This window comes from Egretta garzetta, unplaced genomic scaffold, assembly GCF_000687185.1.
Source record: "Egretta garzetta isolate BGI_Z169 unplaced genomic scaffold, ASM68718v1 scaffold450, whole genome shotgun sequence".
Classification (NCBI taxonomy): Eukaryota; Metazoa; Chordata; class Aves; order Pelecaniformes; family Ardeidae; genus Egretta; species Egretta garzetta.
This window is the reverse complement of record NW_009258303.1, coordinates 96,822-122,002: the sequence shown is the minus strand read 5'-3', so window position 1 is coordinate 122,002 and position 25,181 is coordinate 96,822. Positions and strand designations below refer to the sequence as shown.

Sequence of the window (25,181 nt, the reverse complement as noted above, 5' to 3'; positions counted from 1 at the left end):
GGAAGCTATTCAAGTAATCATAAAGTGATAAAGCATCTAAAGACAAAGTAGTCAGCTAAAGATCTCACTGGGCTCCATTGCCTGTATCAACTAGACCTCTATCAACTCAATGACAATTTGAACACTTAGCTCACAGGCAGATCTGGTAGTCTGGAGGTGAATTCCATGCCTGGTACAATCACTGTGTCACAGTTTTAAAAATCTAGTGCTTTGCAAAGTAGAGTTCAAAATAAATGTTTTCTTGACTTGATACATCTTCACGTAACTGTAGCTGGTCAGAATCTTTTGACCTTTTTTCAAAAAATGCAGGCAAAATCCCTTTTTTTCTTTTAACTAAAACTGTCCTTCCCATCTTCCTATACCACCTCTATGAAATATGAGACAGGTTCATGTTCACTTATGGAGGAAAGAGGAAGTTATGAAAGCAGAAGAGATAAGAATACTTCAAGCTTCTGGACTTCGTACTTGCAGAACTCTGAACGCAGTCGAGCAGCTGCAACTACATACTCTAAATTTGTCTTGAAAAGCACAAATGGAATAAAATATCCCGAAAAAGAAAATGTGAGTTAGTAGGTTGTCAGAAAGCCAGGCTACAGGTTTAGACCATACAGCACAATACAATATTGGAATATTACGTAGTTTGTATTACCTGCAAACAATCATGAGGTCCAAACTTTTGAAAGTCCTTTAAACTATTTCATGCTTTGGAACTCCTGAAAAATAAGTAGTGAACAGAGTGTTCAAGTAACATCCTTTGAGTTAATGCAAAATGTTAAATGCTTTGATCAATACTTCAAAATACTATACCTTTCATAAATATGATGGTCTCTTGTAGATAGTATGCAAGACGTCTCTTGCAGATGGTATGCATATGCTCACTCTTGGATTTTTTAGGGAGGCATCCTCTCCACAACAAGTGTTTACTCATTTTCTTGCATCCTGGTATAACACTGATTTGTTGTTTTTCTGTATTATTTTAATGAGTGAATATTTATGTGTTCTGCAGTAACCGCATATATTACTATGCAGTTTAGCTCTTGTTCTCCCTGAAACGTGCTCATACTGAAGTCTTAGTAGTGTGGCACGCTTCAGTAAAACACTCTATCATAAATGTAATTCAGCACTGTTTTCACTATGACTCTCTATTCTCACTAAATCTTTCTATGTTCTCATTATACTTCCATCTAACTTGGAAAATATGGTTAAATGTGACAGGTGGTAAATCCACCTGATAGGTGTTCTTGTGTTTCTTTCTTTCATTTTATAAATGTAATTCACCATGGTACTGTTTGAATAGGAAGCAAAATTTCACCACAGGTACGTTGTTATTTGGGAAAAATATACTATTTTTAAAAGAAATCTGAGTTTGGCTGGTAAAATAAAATAAATTATTAATGCAACTTGGATAATTCATGGTTTTTCTTTTCCATGTTTTTTTTTTGTTTCCTTCCATCTGTCTCTAAAGGAAAAAACAGTCGCTTATTTTCTTTAGTGTCTGCTCAGTCTGTTGAACTACAGTAGCATACTTCCTTTCCTTCAGCCATTTTGTATTCTCATTGTCATTCTTACCTTGCTGTTTCAGCTCTTCCTCTACCAGATGTTTGTATAATAATTATTATTTTCTTTGGATTGCAGAAGAATTGATAGAATCAATGGAGAAGAAGGAACCTCAAAGGGACATCTAGTCTACCACCTCTCTCAAAGCAGGTTCAATGATATCTATACTATTCTGGGCTGATGTTGGTCTAACTTCCTTCTCCACCCTGGCAGTGCTGGAGACTCCACAGCTGACTAACTCTGCTTCACAACAAAACTTTACAGTGATTTGTAACATGGTGGTCACTTGGCACAAACCCCATAAAACAGAGCTACTTCTTACCAATAGATATGTACATTCCAGTATTCCTTTCTGTTTCTCTTTGCAGGAGGCAGGTGAAATCCAATGATGTTGTACGCTTGTGGAGATTTAAGAACGTGGTGACTAAGTCTGGATTTTGCTCCTGATGACAAGAGTCATCATCTGAGCTTAACTGGAACATTTGTTCTGAGAAATGCATGGTATCAAAGCCTCGCAGTTATGAAGAAAGAAATCATACTCTTAAGAGAGAAAACAGAAATTATATACAGAGAAACTTGTAAGTGATTTAGAACTGACTAACGCAAGTCAGTTACTTAATAGAGGCAAATTGCTAATAAAGGATTCTAAGGGTATGCCTTCTATGATGAAACAACCGGCTATGCGGACAAGCAAAGAGCAGTGTTTGACATACTAAATGGTAGAACATTAAACCAGAAGGACCCTGATAAACTTGAGGACTGAATCAGCAAAAGCTTCATGAAGTCAGACAAGGAAATGTGCAAAGTTTCACACCGAGTACAGAATAGCTCCATGCATCCATGCAAGCTGTGGAAAAGGATCTGGGAGTTACACTGTGCACTGGATCTAGATGGGATGGAGTTACCTGGGTGATAACTGGATGAAGGTGCTCCTGCCATCAGTAAGAGTTATTATCCCTCCTCTACTCAGAGCTGGAGAGGCTGCACTTGGGGCACAGTTCTGGGTACTCCAGGAGGGATGCTGAAACACAGGAGCAGGTACATGAGGTCAGTGGCCAACAACACATGACCTCCAGGGAGACTTGAAAGAGCTGGGTTTGTTTCGTTTTGTGAAGAGGAATTTAAAGCATGAAGCTGAACTCTTGTTACTGTGAGATGACAGAGCAGTGAGCAATGGCCAGAAACTGTGGCATGGAGGGTTCAGACTGGACAGCAGGAAAAGCCTCTCTCAATGGCAGGGTAATGCAGTGCTGGAACGGGAGCATGTGGAAGATGCAAAGCTCATCTGATCCAGCATTAGCAATAGTCCTACTTCAAGTGGGCAGTTGGATAACATGGCCTACAAAGTTCCCTTCCAACCAAAACATCTATGTTCCTGTGATAAACAAACTAATGAAGATTTCTGCTCATTCTTTTATGAGAGGTGGTGTATTATACTACTATATTAGTGTCCAGAGATAATTTATTCACAGATTAACTTTATAACTTTTCTAGAAGCACAGAGAATCTCATTTCTGGCTCATTCTAATATTCAGAAAAACCCCACTGTATTTTGTTGAAATACTTGCATGAACACAGTCTGAATTATCTTCTAGCATATTAGCAAGTTACTAGAACTGGATAATTAATTAAAGCAATTTTTTTTTCTTCCAAGATGCACTCATGGCAGTCTCAGTTTCAAACATAAGATAAATGTGCTTCACTCAATTAGCTGTTTATGAAACTGAAACTTCCATTCAAGCATGAGCTACATTATTCCCTCAGGTCCAGTAAATGCAGCAGACAAATCTTGACTAGAACAGTGAAAATCGTATTGTGTACCCCTAGCATCAGTTTACAGTTTGACTATAGCATCAGCTGTAATGAAAAACAAATAAAACCCTGCCCATTTAAAAAGTGCTAGTTTCCCAAACTGTCACAATATATAATTTATAATAAAATGAATTTTTGTGATTTTGGTGAGTTTGATTTTCTTAGCAACAGATCAGAGAACTTTTAAGTTATTCCTTGTATTTTATAAAATAAGGGCATAAATCCTTATGTGAGGGTGATTGAGCACTGGCACAGGTTACCTATAGAAGTTGTGGAGTCTCCATCTTGGGGGATATTCAAAAGCCGTCTAGACATGGTCCTGGGCAAACAGCTTGGGGTGGCCTTACTTGAGCAGGGGGGTTGGACCAGATGACCTCCCTTCCAACCTCAACCATTCTGTGATTCTGTGAAGCATGGTTTAATAGAGAACAGAATCAGATTCTGCACTACTGATACTTTGATTATATTTTGGAGTATGTGAGACTACTTTCAATTTTCTCAGTTTCTCCACCATTCTGTGCTGTTTACAATTTATCCTCATCACTGGAGAGAATGCACTGGTTTATACGTAACATTTAGACTGGGCCTTATCTGCCCTCTCTACTTCAGAAAACCAGTGGGATTAATAAAGAACTAGACACCCATTCTTAGATAATGATCCAACAAGGAATGAGGGTCAGAAGAACCACAGGCACAAAACTTGCTTTTAAGATGAAAAGCAGTGCCCACGGCAAGAGAGAGCGAGACAGAAGTGGGAAACACTGAAGATATGCAGGAGTAATGAAATTTGCTAGAAGCTGTGATTATTGCTGCTGAGGGAAATGCATCATCATTTTCAGAAAGAAATGGAGCTGTTTTTAATTCAGGGGCACTACTAAATGTGATCATGTTTTGAAATAGTTGTTCTAACTGTCTGTAACTCACTTTTATCTCATTTTCCTCAGAAGGGTGAAGTCCCCACTTCAGAACAGATTTATGTGAAGAGTTAAGCCTCTCTGTGCTCTGACACTGGCAGGAGTGATCACTCATCAATGATGACACAGGAAGTAGATGTATAAACAGATATACATGGATGTGTATAAATGTATATTAAATTACTAGATTAATTAAGTGATAGATCAATAGATTAAAACTTTCTTTTTCTGCCTCTGAAATTTTTCTTCAGAGGAATTCAAAGGTGAATTGATGAGAAGTCCTTCAAGATACAAAACTTTGGCAGAAGCTGTGCTCTGAAGGACCAGGTGAGAGTCAACAGGATTGAAATTGGAAGAACTGATTTCTGGTTCTGTCCTGGTACCTCTGAGAAATTAGTGAAGTCCAAACAATGGTTTGCTCGCATTCTCCTCCCACTCTGCTTCACAATTCTGAAAAGGAGAAGGTCCTGTGCTAATGGAAGAATTCACCAGAATTCTGAATTGCAAGACTTCATATTTTCTTCTGCATAAGAAAGGGTGTAGCCTCTACAGATGTGACAGGTTTTTAAAGTGTTTAAAATATAAACCAGTAGAGTATTCTCTTTTGTCTACATGTTTCCTCTCTGGTATAGTATAAGAAACATGCCAAACAGATTGACATTTGTGTAACCCTAGAGGTGTCAATAACATTTCACAGTTGTAATATAACATAGAATTTAATAAGACATGTTTTACTGAAACACTGCCATGGAGCCTGTAACTAAAACCATATTTTTCAGAGGTTTTTGATTAGGACAAAGAGACTTGTATTTATCTATCCATAACAGTAATGCCTGTAAAATCAAGTTACATTAATTTAACTGAAAGAAATGCTTACAAATAGAGCCCCAGGTTTTGTTAAAATGGAATACTTATGGTCTTGTACTTATTTTTCTCAATAATATTTTGACAAAGAGCATTCATTTGAATTAGTAATTGTTCATGTTTTCATTACCATGGGTTTAAAGACAGATAAAGTTGCATGTTAATTTCTACAGTTCTCTCTGTGCTGTATTCTTAGAGTATTAAAAAGAACTAAAGAGCTGTAACATTTCTCCAATGGCATGCAATTACTAGGCACTTTTCAAGGAACTTCACAATTCAGAAATCACACTGAATTCCTAGTGCAGTGCTCCTCATAAAACACTGCCATACTTAACCTAATTCCACAGCTGTACTTCTCAGATCAATTATATCTGTTTACATTGCTTATTTACCTGGGACCAGTCATTCACAATATTCTGGAGATGCACCTGCTTTGGTAAGATTGTAAATATAAAAAATAATGATCTATAAATTGTTGGCATTGCTACTGCACCTTGTATCAATGACAGTAATCTTAATGTAAAACCAATAGTGGCACGAAACACTGCAGCATGGTGTTACCCACGTGATCTCTTCAGACATGGATCTTGGAGACTTAGGTGTGCGTTATTTACTTACGGTGCTGAGTACTTACGTGATACGGAGTACCGAAATCAGTGACTGTTATTAAAACATTCAGGAAATCCTTCAACAGAAGTCACAGTCCTGAAGTCTTCTTCACTGTACATTTCCTACTTGGAATAAGATTAGCTGTGTCTATGCTTTCTAGCGTACAACCCCTGTGAATGTTTACGTGCATATATATGCAAGAACTAGGATGGAATTCTTTAGGCAAAATAACACTGCTTATGAAGAGACATTTTTTGGTTAATTTAGAAGGAAGATGTGAAAAGAGCTGAAAAATCTTTCCACATGACACACAATTTAAATACATGCCGAAGAAGAACAATCTGTCTCTTGTTGCTGTTCAAGCATATAGTATATCCAAAGAAAAGAGCAATTCATCTTTGATAATGAAGGCAATAGATGTACTACAAAAGGATACACTATCATAAAAATTATACATACAGTAACATTCATGAAAAACAAGATTATGAGAAATCAGATGACAGTGAAAAGAATATAAAATCACTGCTGATTCTTACCTTAGAATTTTATTGATTGCTGTCTCTTTTTCCAGAAGGTTTCTTGCTCTGATGCTGAAAACAGATTTACGGAGCTATAAAATTGAGAAAAAGACAGTGTACTTTTTAATTGCTGTGCAATATAGCATGTGTATCTGACAGACCAATGAAACATTATGATGCCGAATGTATGTAAAATTAAACACGTAATGTTCTCTGTCATAAAGCTGTTTTTCACAGTCTGTGGCACAGGTGTCCTTTTCCAGGAAGAGTGGTGGAAAAGATCAAAATGGTCACACACAGCAAATTCCTTGAGGAATGTGTCAGATTCTAGCCTTACCTGCAGCTTTCGGCCTCCCTAGCCCAACCCTTAGCTAGTTGTGTGTGCAAAGAAGCAGATAGTTTTGTTGACTAGCACTAATATTATTCATTTTATTACAAATTTCTGCTCTGGTTGGCCAAGTCACACCTTCATCTGGATCCTTGCTACTCCTCCTCCACTTTGGATTTTGACTAGGCTGCATCATACTCTGGAGATGTCTCAACTATACACAAGAACCAACTAACAAAGTTTAGATGTCTCATTTCAGTGCCTAGATTTAGGTGAGATGAAAGCAGGTCTCCTGTTTCTCCTGAAACGAGGCCTGCCCACCTGTTCTTGCCCTTGCCAGCTTCACTACCATTTTTTTCCTTTTTAACCTGAGAGCAAAAAATGTAGGGAGCAAAATGTGCCTGTGTTTGCCTTTGGTCATGACATAAGCATAACAGTGCTTTAGGCATATTCTTGTGAACAGGACGTCCTGACATTAAACGAAAGGGCTGGGATACAAGAAAAAACCAAGCCCTTAATTCCTAAGCAAGTAGTAACAAACATGGCAAATTGAGAAACAAATCACAGCTGAAGAATTTAGCTGAGGAATTGCACCTGTGATGAACAGAAAGCCTCTGGCACCTTGTAAGACAACTCAGTCAACTGGAGATCATTATCTTGAAGCAAATGGTTGAGAGATTTGGCAGCTCCCATCAATGTGTGCCCTGTTTTTGATCAACCTGAAATGCAATCTTTAAGCACATTTCTTTAAAACTATTTACTATAAATACTGGATTTGTTTAATTGATCTGTGTCTGACCTAAGGACATAAGTAATAGATTTCTAAAACACTACCTCAAGTCCACAGTCACTCGACAAACAGTTTTGCTAGAACTTCTCTCAAGACTCAGACTGTGATTCACAGTAACATGTCTTACTTTGGAGAAAAATAGAAGCCTAGAAAATGCCTTACAACTTGTTAATTATACTGGCTGTCCTTAATAAAATGGCTATTGCTTTTTAAGCCACACCTGTAAGAGCCACGTACAATCTCTTTCCTAACACATGCTTTTTCAAGTGTGGCCCCTTTAACCTTTCTCAGGTCCTAACCCATCTCTGTACAGCCTGTGGAAGTAAGAACATAGATGATTTGAAAACACCACTGTTTTGAGATTCTGAGAGTTCCTTAAAAAACCTGCAACTTGAAAACTGAAATAAAGTATGCAACACTTCAGAATGTAGTTTGGAAAATAAGGTATTGGAATTCCAGGTAAGATTAAAAAAAATAGTAACAGAGGTGTTGAATATCTGAATATAAAACAAAAAATTGTTCCCTTGCCTAGATATGCTTAACATCAAAATAAACTGAAAACCACAGTATGAGACATACCATTATATTAAATATTGTGTAGCTGTAAATATTCCACATATTGTAACATATTTGTGTAGGTTTTAACTCATTTGCAGTACCTCAGCACAGGTTTAGTGGATTTATCAGCATAGTACCTTATTATGGATTTAGATATAACTGACAATGGCGAAAGCAGTGGCAACTCTTTCACATCTTTTTTCTTCTAGTATCAGTGATTAGTAACTGGATTCCCAGATAACTGGTTTTTCCCCTTATCAGGATTGCGGAAAGAAACCTCCAAACCACAAAATTACAGGAATAATGAAGGTAGAAAAACAGGGGTTTTGTTTCAGTTGTTTTTTCCTGTTATAAATAATTGCTTTAGAATAACTACAATTACAACAAACATCAGGGGGAAAAAAAAAGTGTGCTGCCTACTAATGTGTTATGTCCATTTATTTCTAATAACAATTCTTTGCTTGTTAACATCTTAGAAATCAAAAAGTTTTCCAACACAGAAAGCATTAATTTCCTTTTAAATTTCCAGTTTTTGCTCATCTGATGTCAGAAAGAAGCTGGGGCAAATAACTTTTCCTGAAATTGTCTACAGCTCCCTACATGGCACAGTCCACTTCTATTAGGTGTTTAAAACAGATGTCAAAACAGCTTGGCATTAAACGCATGGCCCACGCAGGGAAATTCACCCAAGTTGTCAACAAGGGAACATGCCCTGGGAAAATGGGAGCAAGGAGTCGACTTCTTTTCAAAGACTTTACAAGGAGGCTTGGTGCTCATACAGATACATTTAGTGCTTCCCCAAGCCAGTGTTAAACCATCTAGTGCCAGCAAGGAAGAAGAACATCTCAAGAAAAGCTGCTAGCAGGTCTAAGCCAAGGGCTACTTATATCTGGCACATACGTCTACCAGGGACTGCTGAATCCTCCCTCTGGGTAGCAAGACTCACAAAGTTGGAGGCAGTGGCCTATGTTTTGCATAAAAGCATACTGCTAAATCCCTTGCACGCCTCAGCTGGAAATGGTTTGAATCCCTGTCTTTGATGCCTTCAGTGAACACCCTAGTTGTCTGCTGGAGATTTGCAAGGACAGCGCTGCACTCTGGTCTTTGGCCACCGCACAGCCGCAGGTACAACATCCACAAAGCCAGAGAGTCCAAGTAAAGCAGTGGAAGGACCTCATGTCTGGAGCCACTGAGATGGGAGAGAAAAGACTGGGTTCTAGTTCCTGCTCCCAAAGCTGTTAATGAATTTTATTCAGTGATGCTTAAACAAATAAATGCCTAAGAAGTCACAGGAAAGGGGAAAGGGACCAGAACACAGGGTGTTGCACCAGGTTATTTGTGCAAAAAGTGCATTTACTTTTCCTGTGCTTTTTTTTCAGAAGGACCCAGAGAGGTGGTGGAGGCCCCATTCCTGGAAACATTCAAGGCCAGGTTGGACGGGGCTCTGAGCAGCCTGATCTAGTTAGCGGTGTCCCTGCTCCTGCGGGGCGGTTGGGCTAGATGACCTCTAGGGGTCCCTTCCAACCCAAAACATTCTATGATTCTATGACTGGCTGTGAAACTTGCACCTGAAGCAGGACGTCCTTGGGCACTGACCATGGTCTAAGCATACCCAGTGGACTGAGGCTTAGGTGAAGTTTTGAAGGTTTGTTGCCATCCTGTCTGCCTCTGCACTGTGACAGAATTTAGATTAGAGCCAGGCATCCAGTTCTTTAATCCAGGAATACATGAGCATATGCAAGATCCTATACTTTGGTACCTTGGGATCTCAGTAGTCCAAAATGGAACTGATAATACAACCCAGGCATGTCCAAGGATTATGGCTTTTGAAGATGATGGTCCTCATTGCTCTTTAGGACTTAGGAGTCCTTGCTTCAGCAGAACCCCGGTGAATTTATCTTAAATTTAAAATACAAGCAAAACAAGATAATATTTTTAGATATGCATGATTGATCCATTTCTCATATTTAAAGGAGTCAGCAGTCAGTCAAACAGCAACATACATATGGGTGCTGAAGAAAATCAAACATTACTATAGATTTTTAAAATATGTGTCCTTATTTCTGTATTGGACAAATAAACCAAGCTGCTTCCTATTTAATTTTCCAAATTTGCATAGCACACCAGGCAAATGCAATGGAACTGTACAAACAGAAAATAGGGGTGATGATCAGTATTTTGTTTAATAATGTCTAGATGCCGCATGCTGGTGTGGAAGGAGGCTGGCAATTAAAACTTGTGATACCTGCCGAGTTCTTGAATGTTGCAGAGGAAATTATTAGCAGTGTCAATGTACAAAAGACATTACTCAATCAGATGATGTGGAATTAAATAAGTACAATATACTTTAATGAGGTTATTTTAAGGTATATCTGTTTAGCCTGCTGGGTTTTTTATTACAGATTGTGATGTACTGTGAGGACACCCTCAGTGTATCTTTATTAGCCGTTATTTATTTATTTTTTATGCAGCCTATAAGTACAGTCAGCGCAGAAATAATAGTGCCATATAGCTTTCTGCTGTAAAGCATTATTTTTTAGCCTAAGACACTGTCCTGAAATCACCTAACAGCATCTGAGCACTGTTAAATATGTTTTCAACAACACACACTTTAAAGAACTCCTGCAGGTTACCTTAATCTGTAAGGAATGCCTGTGACAGGTCAGCAAATTACCGATAATATTTCCGGGATGAAAAGGTTTTAGATGGAAAGCATGTGCTCCTACGAAACCATGAATAAAGCTCATGTCTCGGTTCCCACATCCCTTTCAGTTTTTCTACACAGCTGTGCCCACAGACACAGAATTAGATCCGCAGGTAGCGCATCTTCCGCAAGCGCTGGCCCCTTTCACTGCCGCTGTTGGCAGGACAGACTTCAGGCAGGCAAAAGGACTCAGGCCAGTCGGTGTGAAGGTGATCTGAATGCTACATCCTATGAAATCCCATTTGTCCAAAACGACATGGACAAAGCAATAACCCACTGTAAATGTTGTAAGAAGCAGCTAAATCACAGAACATTGTTGCTCTGCAAGTGCCACCCGCTGCTTTGAAAAGGTACTGCAGACATTTCAAATTATATTTATTTAGTAGTATATTTAAAAAATCCAGGCTTTCTATCCTGGAAAAAGAAAATCCTTGGTATAAGATTAAAAGCAAAGCAACACAGGATGGTACCTTTGCTAGATGACAGCTAATGACTACAGATCAGTCCTACAGCCTAGGTGTATTGGCACAGTGCTGCTGACTTCAGGGGATCTATGCCAATTTATAGCAGCTCAGATATGGCTCAGTGGTTTTAAGTTTTGAGAAATGCTATTCATTTTCAAGGTTTTGATGTATTTTCCTAGTGACATGTTTGGGGTGCACAAACCCCAGCAAGCACTGCATAAAGCAATTGTTTTCATCCTGAATTTGACAGATTGTATGCTATCAACAGGTGAAAACTGTAGTGTATTATTTTTGTATCAGACCACTGCGGAGTTGGCAGAAGAGACAAGCATTGGTGGGTGTTGTCCAACATAAGGTGAGACAGAGTCATAAGGAAATAATGAGATAGAAATGACAGAAATGTTTGGTTGACAGTAGGGAAAAAAAAGTGCATGCAATGTATTTTTCTAAGGCATTTCTTAAGAGTCATATGAAAATTAGGAATTTTAGCTTAGTGCTGTTAATAGCAATCTTTTATAGGCAACTGCAGGACCATATGGGAATTGTCTTCTGTACCATGCCAGAAATTCCAAGCAAGGAAAAAAAAAATCATCCAGAGCTTCTGTTTCAGTTTGGAATTTGTTGGACGCCAATTGATGGTTTATGTGGACTTGCAGAATGAACATATTGTTAGGTATTATATTGGTATTTAAACATGTACCGCTTCTTGGGAAAACATGAAGAGTCGGTACAATAAGCAATATATCAGAGTGATTTTTAAGAAACAGCAAGAAAATATTTGGGCAAAATCTGTTCAAAGCTTGAGCATTCCATTAATTATGGGATATTTTTGGCCCACAGGAATTTGCTGTGTAGCCTCTCAAATGCATATATTACTATTTGTTCAACAAGATTCTGCCTATGCATCTTTGGCTTGAAGAGATCGGAGTCTACCAAAATGAACGTGACAAAACTATGAAAAGTGATGGAAGGACAGACTGCAAGTTGTTGATAGGTACCTAACAAAATGTTCAAAGGAATTTAAGCAGGTTATGTGACTAAATCCTATAGAAATCAGTGGGGAATTTCTTAAGCTCTTTTGAAAACTTTGCTTAATGCCTACAGAATCGTAAAGGATGCAATTACAAAGGATCTCCAGAGATCACCTAATCCATTTCCCTCTCGCAAAGTAGAACTAACTATTTTCATTTGGACTTTGACAGGCCCTTGGCAAGGTTGTCCTGTATAAGAAACAGGCTCACTAAGCAGCCAAGGAAGTGGTCTAGCATTAGAGAAGTGCCACAAGGAGTTAAAGGCTGTCCCTTTTGATCAGATGTCTAGAATGAGAAGTGGGCATAATCTCCTTAACTCTTGGGAGTCATTGACCTGAAATAGCCTTAATTCCTTTTGTAGCCCTTGATTGCTGCCTATCTCTTTAGGAAAGCCATGTTCTTCTAATTAGCTGACTACTGGTCTGGAAAATCTACATGTCCTTTCATAACCAAGAACCTTTTTCAATTAAGTCTGAGAATGCAGACAGGTTAATATTAGCATACTCATAAAACCCCCAAAGACTTAAAGGGGATGATAATAGTCCATCTCAGACACATGGCGGAACAGCTCCAGGGAGGGAGAAGAATCCCTCTCTTCTATGTCTTGTCATACTATGGTTGGGTTTTTCCCTTTGGCATATCTGAGTTTTTTACTTTCAGTGGTTTAAAGGGTAGGTTTTTCAAAGAATCGTGGAATAGTTTGGGTTGGAAGGGACTTTAAAAGTCATCTAGTCCAACCTCCCTGCAATGAGCAGGGACATCTTCAACTAGGTCACGTTGCTCAGAGCCCCATCCAACCTGACCTTGAATGTTTCCAGGGATGGGGCATCTCCAGCCTCTCTGGGGAACCTGTTCCAGTCTCTTACCACCCTCATAGTAAAAAATTACTTCCTTGTATCTAGCCTGAATCTACCCTCCTTTAGTTTAAAACCCTTACCCCTTGTCCTGTTGCAACAGGCCCTACTAAAATGTTTGTCCCCATCTTTCTTACAAGCCCCCTTTAAGTACTGAAAGGCTGCAATACAGTCTTCCCAGATTCTTCTCTTCTCCAGGCTAAACAACCCCAACTCTCTCATCCTGTCCTCATAAGAAAGGTGCTCCAGCCCTCCGATAATTTTGGCAAGTGCAACCTTGGATATGTTTGTTTTCTTTTGTTTCCTATCTTTACTCGATGCAGGAGCCAGGGAGACCTTGGGAAAGCTAGTAAAGAGGGCTGGGTAGATTACTTATGGAAGCCAACAGTAGGGTGGAAGTGAGGACTCCTGGCCAAGCTGATGTGCAGTTGTAAGACATTCTGCTGAGTGCACGGCGATGGAGGAGAAGGCTCCACTCTACACCTTCATCTGGGGATCTTAAGGCTCTAGGGAAGAAGGGACTGCCAGCCTGGGCTGGACTGGGAATGGAAGAAGGCTGATATGGACTGGGATTTCCAAGTGGGAGGTAACTTGGGTTGGGGGAACAAGAAAGAACATTACTCCTGGTTGTATAAGCACATGCATATAATTCCCTTCACTAGAACAAAGCGATCACAACTATATTTAATCAGTTCTTGTGATGAGTCCCATGAATGAGTGAGGGAGACTGACGGGCTTGCTGAAGGAGATCTGGATTCCTTGGTAGGAGCAGGGAAAGGGAGAGTACAAGTCTCAAATAGAAGGGCTTTCCTGTGACCCAGCCCCTCATTGCCTGTCCCTTCACTCCAAACTAATGCATGCTCTCTTCTGTTAAAATACAGCAGCCCTACAAATTTTGCCATGTCTGAATTTTGTTTGATTGAAGAAACAGGAAGAGTATGATCAGCCCCTTGCATTTTAATGCATCTTCACAGCCTTTGTATCAAACCCTTGAAATCTTTTAGCACAAAACTGATGAAGTAGAAAGCTAATGTCAGAAAGAAGTGCTGAATTACAGCACTTTGAAAATGGCAAAGTATCCAGTCCCCAGCCTGTTTTCTCTCAGAATGTAATTAAAAATTGGTCTTTTCCAGGCAGAATTTTAAACATCCTATGTAGAGGCAAGAGTGACAAAGCACTTTAAAATCATCAGAAGCCAGAGACAGACCATAACAAGAACAGCCTCGTTACAATTGCAGTTCTCTGCTCTGAAGGCAAACATGGTCACAAAAGTTAAACATTACCAGCTGAAATGTGTATGTGGGAAAATAATGAGAAAGTGTCTTTTTCTAGAAAATGATTATTTAGACACAGGGACATAGGGACATTGTTACATATCCAATTTATCTGAAAAGATAAAAAATCTTTAAAAAATGCCAAATAGACAAAGAAGCCTCCTAATTAATTTTCAGAAAACCTGAAATATACCGTTGCATTTACATATATTAACTTCATTAGAAAGATCTGATGAGAACAGACATGGGACAAAAATCTTTAAAGTCAAGACTGTAATGAGCAAGAAAACACTGGATTCATAAGCCATTTTCATTCCGGCAAGTAGATTGTTTTAAGGACTTTTCTGAATGTTATAGCTAGATAGATTTTGGCAATATCCTGTAAATGACATACACAGGCAAGACTGAAGCACTTGGTTGTGTTTAATTAACAAGTGGTAAACGGAAACTGAAATTGTGTAGGACAGAGTTCTACTCAGACACTCAATAAAGGAAGATAAAGTTTGAATGATTTCTGTTGATACTTATGCACAAAGTTCTGCAAGAATTACTTTAGAAAAAAATGTAGTATTATTAGTGTTTAAAATAAATAAACTTTTCTACTTGGAATTCATGTGCAATTACACTTTATTAGGTTCTGCTATACTCAAAATTAATGTGATAAAATTATTCTTTCAAATTACTTAGGGAAAAGAATAATCAGGAGCACAACAGACTGCTATCATACTTTTTGTGCCAATATTCTGCTTTGCACAATAGAATGCCCAGAGTAAGGTTCAGAAGAGGTTGATTAACTTGGGACATAAGTTTATTACAATAAGAAGTAGAAATTCTGGAAATGACAATTTATGAATAAATATTCCAGCCTTTGTTGTTTTCTAAGAAGGAAAAAATACGAAGTTTATGAGTATGTCTTCATGCCTGATGATTTTCTGAAAGCTATCTTGGGACACTCTGTTTTCAATACTAAAAGCTGTGCCTTAGAAAAGCTGAAAGGCTGTTCCAGCTTTTACAATTACAAATACTTTCTGCAGGGAAAAGTCCTTTCAGAATACTCTCAGAATATATGTGGTTCTTTTTGCAAGAAACAGAACAGTTAATGAAAGAAGCTGCGCACAGATCAGAAAAAGACATGCTGGAACAAATTGCCAGATTAAACAACAACATCTTATCAGGAGCAGGTAGCATGCCTCAGCAGCTCACAAATGGAGTATCTATGATGTTAACCAAACACGCATTAAAAGTTGTGGGCTATCTTGTATGTTGAATTTGTGTGTGAAATTGTAAACAGATGAAATCATAAAGTTTTCCCGAGGTGTCGAGAGACAGTGATTTCTACATAAATCGGAGGGAGCTGATCTCCAGGGAAGTACTCAGACCCTTCCAGGATGAGGCTTATAATTGGGTTGATGTTTGTGTTCCATCCCATGTAACTTTAATGGTTATCAGCAGGATCATAAGTAGGAAGGAAACCAAATAGCATAAAAAAGTGGGTGCAAAGCTCAGCAGCCCACCTGCAAGGCAACACAGGTCATCATGAACATATCGCCTCGGTGCTCTATCCTGTGCATCAACTCCCCAAAGCATGCAGAATCCAGTGCGAGGTCTTCTGCTTAACATTCATAGTCCTCCATGGTAATGGCTCTGGCTACCTCCGAGATCAGCTCCTGCTTTCTGACCATGGCCTCCTGTCATACAGGTACATTCTGCTGTAACTAGGAAATTAATGGGAGAGGCATATGGTGTGGGAGGTCGAGATTTCACAAGAGCTAGACCTTCATAATGGATCTTGCTCCCACAGGAAAAAGGAATGGCTACTGACTTCACTGCTTGCAGAGCTAGAAAGAAAACTCATCCATGTGAAAAGAAACAGAAAGGAAACAGGATGATAAAGAGGACAGAAAAGAGAACATGTGTTTGCTACTATCCAGTTACAAATGCAAAAATAAGAGGGCCAGCTTGTTTATATTCATTAAGTTAAATGGAAGATGCTCAAAATCTGAACTATAAAATACATGCTTATATTAAATCCTCTTTTGCTTTGTTTTGCAATTCACTCCTGCTGTGCCACTGCTGTAAATGTGCACATGGGTATCTGTACACATTGAGCCACAGGCATTTTCAAAGTTCATCTCATGGGCCTATCAGTTGTGAATTTTACTTTAACAGCAATGTGCTGTGTCGTGTGGCCAAAGGTAAGTAACTGACTCAGGAATGTCCTCCTCACAATAATTTTCTGCTGGGCTTGCTAAAATTTGTATGTCTTTCAGGAAAGCACTCTGAGGTGTTTCTGCGCTCCTCTGATTTTAATCTTGAAGTTAAAAAGCCAAGGCCAGTGCTCTACAGACAACTCGGCTGTATTTTACTGAACACGTGATTTGTTGCAAACGTTACAGCTCGTTTAGTATTTTTGTCCCCTAAGACTTGCTGTGACTATCCCTCAGGCTCTTGTGACAGCCACCACAGTGAGATGTCCTTATTTTCTGCCAACTTCCTTTCTTCTCATCCACCCACTCACACAAAAATTATCTGTTTCCATATTTCATCTAGTTCTCCTGTGCAAGAATTTACTGAAATAATGGATATCTGAGGAAATTCCCAGCATACTGTGAATAAATTTCATACAAATGTGGAAGTATAAAAGAACACTTCCCTCTCCGCCTCTAAAACTCCCCTTCTCCCCATCTACAATGTTCAATTAATACTATAACTCCCTCTTTTCAATTTTTAAGCCTTTCCACAGATATTTTTCCCATTAATTTTATAATGGAACTGTCTCCTTATACTTGCACTTTTTCTGAGCAGTCTTCCTTCTTTCACCAGAAAGCATCTCCGTGGTACTTTCTGCTATGACAGGGGTATCCTCATGAACCCTGACAGTCCTGGTTTCTCTAATTAGACCCAGAACTCTTCAACTCATGGCCTGCAGACCACATCGGGATAGAACAGCTCAGCATGCAGTGGAGGAGGTCTGTGGCAAGATCAACAGGTTTAAGAAAATTTGCTCAGCAGGACCTCAAGCAGAGAGCAAAGAATGACCATCCTACATTTCCAGCAGTGTTAAGTCCAGACAACCCCAGAGAATCCCAGTCTTGCACACAAAGTTACATGAACAACTCAAGCAAAGCATCATGCTAAGCTGCCTATCAAGCATCCGCATCTGAGATGGCCCAGGTGCTGCTGGCATTGGATGTAGAAGAATGAACATGGCACGGCCTGTCCCCACACACCCATGCATTGAGAGAGAACTCTTAGGGGATGTATATAGAAGGTAAAGGGCATTTAGGTATCTAAAAGTAATTCTTTACATTAGTGTTTGGTTAGTTTATTACTTTGATAATAGTTTAGAAATTTGGAAGAGTTAGAAAAACTTCTGGAGCTCACAGACTTGGCTAGAAAAAAGGATTATAGCAGAGAAATCTATTTTCCAAAGCTGTTCTTTTGATTCAGCATAGAAGAAAATAATTTCAGACCCATTGTTGTCATGGTTATGGTAAATATATGAATAAATAGATGTTTAAATTATTTTGAGAAGGTAAAATATCTTAAAAAAAGAAAGGATGAAATGGAAATCTACTCCTCTTTTACAACTTATAACATCTTTTCAAGGAAGTGGGCAATTATTATACTGAAAAGACTTACTAAAGCTGTTATATAAGAGAACAAAAAATTATTTTCTTTATCAGTCATCACAAATTATGGGTCAGATGATTGATTCTGAACATAAAACCAACACCATATATACAGAGTGGCAGATTTTTAGAGAAAGAAAAAAAAAACGGTGCTGAAGTGGAAATAAAGGAATGTATGTACTAAGTACTTCCTATGACTTCAGTGGGTGTGGGATGCAGAAATACTGATATAAGTCCAGGACAAAATGGAGGAACTAGCCACAGTTCAGACACCATAAAGGAAGGACAGAGTGAAATCTGCCAGCAGAATTCCACCTTTTGATTCCACCCTATTTTTTCATCAACTACAATGCAAAAAAAGATGTGAAAAGTTTCTGAAGCCACCACACTGCTATCAGGAGCAATGGGAATGTGAAATGTGTAAAATGTGTGGTCAGGTTTCTTTTTTTACAAAGAAAAGTAAAGTATGCATACAAGGTTTGTATTTAAGTGCAACCAGTCATTCCAAGCTTGTCTTAAGGATAAGATATTTTTAAGAAGATTTGTTCATTCAAAAGTGAGGTTGCCTTGGCAACTGTAACTATAGAAAGCCAGAGTAATTACTTTCACAAAATCCTTCCTAGTGCTTTCTCCCTCTTAATAGGAATGTGTAAATACCTTGTTTTAAGCTACATTTATCAGATATATTACTCATCGTTCATTCTAACCTTGAGGCATGGGAACCCAAAAGTATGTGCTTAAAGCAGGTTGAATAGTGCAAAACCAATTTGCAAACACTTATTTCAATTCAAAAATGAAAGTCAGGTCATGCATATTCGCTCTTGGAGGGAAGTGAAAATTTGAAAAGAATGCAGCATTCTGTTCTCAGATTGCAAGATCTCATTGAATAAACTGTGCCATGTATTCATCTATCTTCAAACACAAGAAGGATTCACTTTTGTGAAAAGCAGGCAGAAGGAATTAAGATTGCAATTTAATATACTTAAACTATATTCATGTAAGGAGAGCTACTGAATCATTGCACAGCTCTGCACTGCATACTGTGGACTTATCTGTGTGGCTGGGATAAGTTTAAGGTCTCTGTTCATCTCTTCATTACATGGTAGAAATGTACTCTGATTTCCCTGGCACAGTGTCTGAGGTCCATCATTAGCAATATTTGGCACAGTTCTGCTGACCCCCAATCGTTTAATAACTTCTCAATTTTTTTCTGCTGTGCTTGTTAGAGTAGGCGATGTCCATTTAGGCTTGATTCTTCCTATGACCTTCCTTGTCTGATAAATAATATTTTACCACAGACCTCCCTATCAGGCCATGCTGTTCAGCTTTGGATTACTAATGCCATAGAATACATTGGCCACAGGAATAGGTTCTTGCAGTGAAATAGGGATGAAAATTAACAGTAGTTTGAAAATTGTCTCTTTTCATTCATTATCAGAAGAGTATTGTTTGCCCCAGCTCTGCTTCCTGCCTGTATGAATGATGCCCTGAGTTACAGTTGCAAACCACATACTAGGAAAGCCAGAGTTATACTGAGTAGCTACAACATATACCCTCTTTCTTTTTCTTGTCTGTGATTCTGTGACTTAAAATGTATTTACAAACTCCTGATGATAACATTCAAACAGGATTTGTGCACCCTGTTATGAATACTGAAAGTACTTTTGTCTGCTAAAATGCCACTAGTAAGTTACACGATATTACAAGTGATCGAGAAGTTATACCAGTGTAGATGCCACTAGAAATCTGGCAAACCAGTATCTTCCATGATGCATATGATTTTTTCTGACCCTGTAGTTTTGCAAGGTGCCAGAAGTCACACACATTTACTTATGCTGCAGCATCATCATCGTCATTCCAAGAAGTACTGATATTTTTCAAATCCAACCATCCATGCCAGTCTGACTGGCAGACTAGCAGCTTTTAACACAATGGGTCTCAACATATGTGTTCAGCATCTGTTTTCTAGCTATTTCAAGGCCTACAGAGGCTAATGTCCTCTAAATAATCAGAATAATTCTTGAATTTTTACTCATCTCCAGTGATTACAGAGAGACCGTGCTTCAGTGAAGTGCACTTTCAACATTGTAACAGTATCAAGATACGCAAAAATCCAATGTGATATTCACAAAATTTAATTTTCCACTAGCTTCTCAGTGATTAACAGCAGGACTACTTAAAAAATAGCTTCATATGATGGATGCATTGAACAAAATTATGTATCAAATCCTGAATTTTGAAGTCAGAGGAGACCGGAAAATTTAAACCAAAGGAGGATCTGCTGTCATGTCTGTATAAGGCTCAGTTAAATACAGCCTTTTAGCCTGTGTTCAGTTGTCCTAGCTTGTGTTCCTTTTTATGTAGTTTGATAAACTGAATAATTGGAAGCCTTTCCCCACAATACTCAAGGAAAGCCATATACTGCCCTATACATTTGATTTACCTTTTGATCAATGTATTTGTTTTCTTCAATTGCTGATCTTTTAGAGTGGTCACATGAGGAAGATGATGCTGAAGGAAGTCTTCGTAGCAAACAGCTGGTATCTTGTTGCTGGCGATCAATAAACTGCTTCATAAAACTTTCCCTTGAGAAGAAATAGAAGACATTGATGGATTAAAAGCCCAGGAAGAGATAACATTTGGTTTTCTTTATGACGTGTCACAACCCGTAAGTGCTGAGATGGATAAATTCCAAGAAAAAGTTGTACTGGGCTATTGACATACAAACGGACAGAAAGCCGAAACAACTGATAAAACTTAAATTAATTTATTAAAGAAATCTATAGCTGAATTGAGAGGTGGGTGGCTAGCATGTAGCTTCGAAGAACATAATTTTTTTCCTTTTAATAAGAAATCATTTATTTATTTATTTACCTGTTAAATTGCTAAATATTTGAAGTGCCTTTTGCAGTTTTCAGCTCTTCTGAGCTCATTAAACAGCGAGTTGTTACTTCAATGTAAATCAAATGCTGATATAATCCAAAGGAAACATAATCTCTGCAAGAATTTCTTTCTTCAAGATATCAAACAACATCTGTTCATATAACTGCTTTGAATGCCAGCATTAAGGCGCTTCAGCAATTCTCTGCCTCACATATGCCATCTTTAAAATGTAGAAGCATTTCTGTCTACAATAAATGTACATACATCTTGGTGTATATTAAGTTCAGTAGAGTTGCCCTATTTTCAGTGTAAATTGACTATGTCAAAACTAATTTTTATCTGAGGAAATAGTTCTACATAGACCAATAGCTTCAGATTTAAAGAAATTATTTGCTAGTGATACTTTAAAGTCTGTGTTTCAGTAGTTAGCATGACCACATATTAGTCTAGAGTATGCTGGGAAAACCACAGCTAGAAAAAAATACCAAAAAAGACTAAGACAAGGAGAAGAATGCCCTCAATATATAACCAAACAGTATTTTGGTATTGAAAGCAAAATACCTATGACTGCTTCCTTGAGGTTTGGAAAGTTGTTTTTCCTGACCCTTCTGACCAGCATAATTCCTTTCATTCAGCTAAGGTGATACAAACAGGTCAAACCACTTGCATTAGCTTCCTTCTGAGACTAATCAAAAGAGATGTAACCTCAGGAGACCCAGAACAATGACAGCTGTCTTCCACACCATCCTCTTGCCCGGCATGTGCTCTGGTAGAGCAGCCCTTGGATTTCTGTAAGCTTTTTTGGGACCATGCCAAGAATAATTGTACTGTAACTGATGATGTAGCAGCCAACTGCGAGTCTGATCCTTTGTTAAGGTGACTTTTACAGGAAAGTGGTAGCTATGCAAATCCAAAAAGGGGACAAGGTCATCACAGCCTAACTGATATTGGATGGCCTGTGCTATCCCCTCTAACGATTCGCTGCCAGTTGATCTTATAATTAAAAAGCTACATGAGAATTGATTAGACTGCTAGTTGTCTATATCAGCCAAGAATCTAAAATCCAAATGGGAGCTGAGAAACAACAACACACTTTTCAATCATATTGTACTTGCGTCAGTTCTGGTCAATCTAGTTGCTTTCATGAATACATTATAAGGAATACTAGGATTATTTTTTTTTTCCCCAAAAGTAAATATGAGGTAAAACCAAAATGTCACCTCCTTTTGATGCTAAAGTTAATTCTGTTTCACTTCTGATTTTCTGAACTATTTGCGTAATCCACAAGCAAAACAGGTATTTTGGGCGCTATGTGGCACTAGACAGGTTTATAGCATACTAGCAATGAAAATAATTCAATACCTTATTTTTGGAACTGTGAAATCTGAAGGAAGCTTGGAGATTTTCACCATTTGTGGCCTGTTTGGAAATTTTTCAAAGATGCGAAGACGCAATGGCAGCTTCTCCTTTGTATCTGCATTTGCTTCACTTTGTTTTAACTGAAAACAAGGAAAACAAAAAATGATAGAAAGGGAAAATATGCGCTGTAATATCCCAGCCTTGTTTTTCAGAATCCAAATAATACTGGCAATCATTTAAAGAAACAGAAGATGGCAGCAAAGAACTACAGAGGGTAAATTTGATACTCGGGGAGTTGGTCTGCTTGTGCTGGAAGTTGACGAATACCTAACATTACCGTGTCTTTAATTGAAAGTCATAAAATGGGAAGATTGTTAATAATTTTAATTTTAAAATACAAAGCATACTAGTGTCCTATTCAATATGCTTATTTCTATGTTTTCTTCACATATCCCTAACACTTTATCAAGCAAATAAACATCCGTGATCTTTTCTTATTAGGCACATCTTTCTATATATGTTGACAGCTCTTCAATATTCAAACAGAACACAGCATTTTAAAAGGGAGCAATTTTAAAGAAATCCAGCTCTTAGAACATGAAAATAACAGGACAATTACATTTAGATGAGTATTATAAGTAATAACAAAGGACTCAAAAGAATCCATCTACATCAGCAATTCTGATACTGAGCTGCAGCCAGTGTTGCATTTGTAGGTACCTACAAACAGTTATTCCATGGAATATCACACATCTAAGTACAGAAAAGGCAGATACATACATCATGTGGACATGAGATGGCTACCTCTAATGATACAAGATAAAAAAGATATTATGTGGAGATACGATTCCTGAATTCTGATTACCTTATGCAGCAATTCAGTTCTGTCATCGTAACAAAATACCAAGTCAAAAAGAATCAGTGAAATTCATTTTTACATTTATTTTAAATGGCATGTGTATGGCATACTATTTCAATAAGCATACATCTAACTGAGATTATTTCAATTCTCTTTCTCCCACCTGCTTGTGAGCACAGGCTTAGAAGCTTACATTTTAAAACAGATATTCACCAGCAGCACCTGCGGGGAATACCGCGGATAGATATCAGTGATAGATTTTTACCAGGGGGAACTGCCCAGGAAGTTGAATGGAGCTTTAACTCCCATTTGCACTGCCTAGTGAAATGCATGCTCCCACAGCATGCTACAGAAGAACAACTGCTCTGCTGCACTGTCACGCTATCAGCAACATCACCACTTCCAGCCACAGGACAGCTTAAACTGAAAACCAGTTTGCATTTGGTTGGATATAAGTTGTCATGTGGACTGAAAGCTGTTTGAAGAGCTACAAACAAAGACTGATGATTAATGGTAAAGCACTGAGTCAGAATAGAAGGGGAATATTGCATAAATCTGTATTACATCCAGTCCTTGCTTCATTAATGATCCTTAAAAGGAAGAAATTATGACATTAATGAAATTCACTTGATACTAAAATGTGAAGAGTCGCAAATACCACGGCTAACAAGGAAATACACAGATTTAGAAATAGGGGCAGGAAATAACAGACTGAAAAAATTCTAGAGCAAGAATAAGAGCAGAAACTAAACAAGAACTTGTACTTCAATACAGCATCAAAAGGCCAATTTGGGCACCAATTACATTACCAGCCAAAGGCTACGCTCACAACCAGTCTCTGTTGGTTAGACATTATATAATTTTAGAAAATGGTTCAGAAGTCCACAGCTCCTCTCCGTGCTGCTTTGAAGAGACCATACCTGGGTATACATTCACTTCTAAATACCATTTTATCAGTCTCATGCTGACAAGCCAAACCAGTGCAGAACAGAGCCATGAAAACCAGAGGAGAGCTACATAAACCAACCGGGGCAAGGGAGAAAAAAGGAGAGGAAAGACTAAAGGGGCCCAATATTTATCCTACATCTGCTGTAACTGATAATGGAGCAAGGGGAGGGGAAATTATGTAAATTTATGTAAGAAATATTTGAAAATGAGTGATTTCAAGAATATAACAGAGTACCCCAAATATAGGAATGAGAGGATTAAATTAAGAAAAGGAATTCTTTGGCTGAGAATAAAAATTACTATCCTTACAGGGAAATCTCCAAGTGGTCAGAGAGGTCTCTGGAGGGAACTGCCTCATTGTTTCAAATTTAAACTAGACAGAACCTTTGAAAGGCCCGAGTGCTGCAGAAAGAAATCCCTCACTGACAAGGACATGAGCTGGATAATCTAACAAGGCTTTTCTGCAACATTGTACTGTTCAGAAGCTTTGGGTGATTTGTAGAGGGAAAAAAGGATTCCAGTTTCTGCTGGTTTGCTTTTAAACAAGAATTCATGGCATAAATACGCAGATTTTGGCATGGACGAGCAACCTCTTCTTACTGCTGCGAACTCCCGTTGGCAGAAGTCAGTCTGCACAGAACAGAGAGCATACGAGAGATCGCAATGCTGTCTGAAGTCTCAGAGCAGAACAGGTCAGGGAGAGTTTGGAAGCAGAAAACTGTATAGTTCAAAAGGAAAGCGAAGGGACAGCAATATCCCCTGTCCAAACAGGAGAATGATTCACAATAGGCTTTAAAATAACCTAAAGTCAAAGCAGTTCTACAGAATATCTCCAATTACTCATGCTGTGATAATATTACATATTGGGGAGCACGAGGCATTTAGCTTCACTAAGTTCTTCTCTACACGCTTAGGGTGTAATTGTTGCTCCGCATGACAGACATCCAATTTTGTACTGCTGCTTAAAACCTTTACATTTCAACTTTCTTTACTGCATAACAAACACTCATATTTTTAAAGGTACAAGATTATGCTGAAATGTGGCAATGATGGTGCAGAGTGTTTCTAGTAACAGCTAAACCCAAAATAAAATATCAGGACATTTTATCTATGATTTTAAATTTTATTTCTTATTATTACTATTGGCAAGAAAATGCGCACTGCTCTCATTTGCTCTGCGTGGCCCTCATTCTCCAGCTCCAAAGAGCCTACTGGGAGCAGTT

At 38.4% G+C, this 25,181-nt stretch overlaps 1 protein-coding gene across 1 annotated transcript in view; it reads right to left on the bottom strand.

Moving 5' to 3' along the window:
• Positions 1-25,181, bottom strand: part of LOC104126260 (sodium leak channel non-selective protein) — a gene marked incomplete at its 5' end in the record, with an annotated part of 155,188 nt that overhangs the window by 39,872 nt on the left and 90,135 nt on the right. The window contains 3 exons of the mRNA XM_035894172.1: positions 6,293-6,366; positions 20,353-20,494; positions 22,155-22,291. Coding sequence (XP_035750065.1) covers positions 6,293-6,366; positions 20,353-20,494; positions 22,155-22,291 — 353 coding nt within the window. The remainder of the gene's footprint in view (positions 1-6,292; positions 6,367-20,352; positions 20,495-22,154; positions 22,292-25,181) is intronic.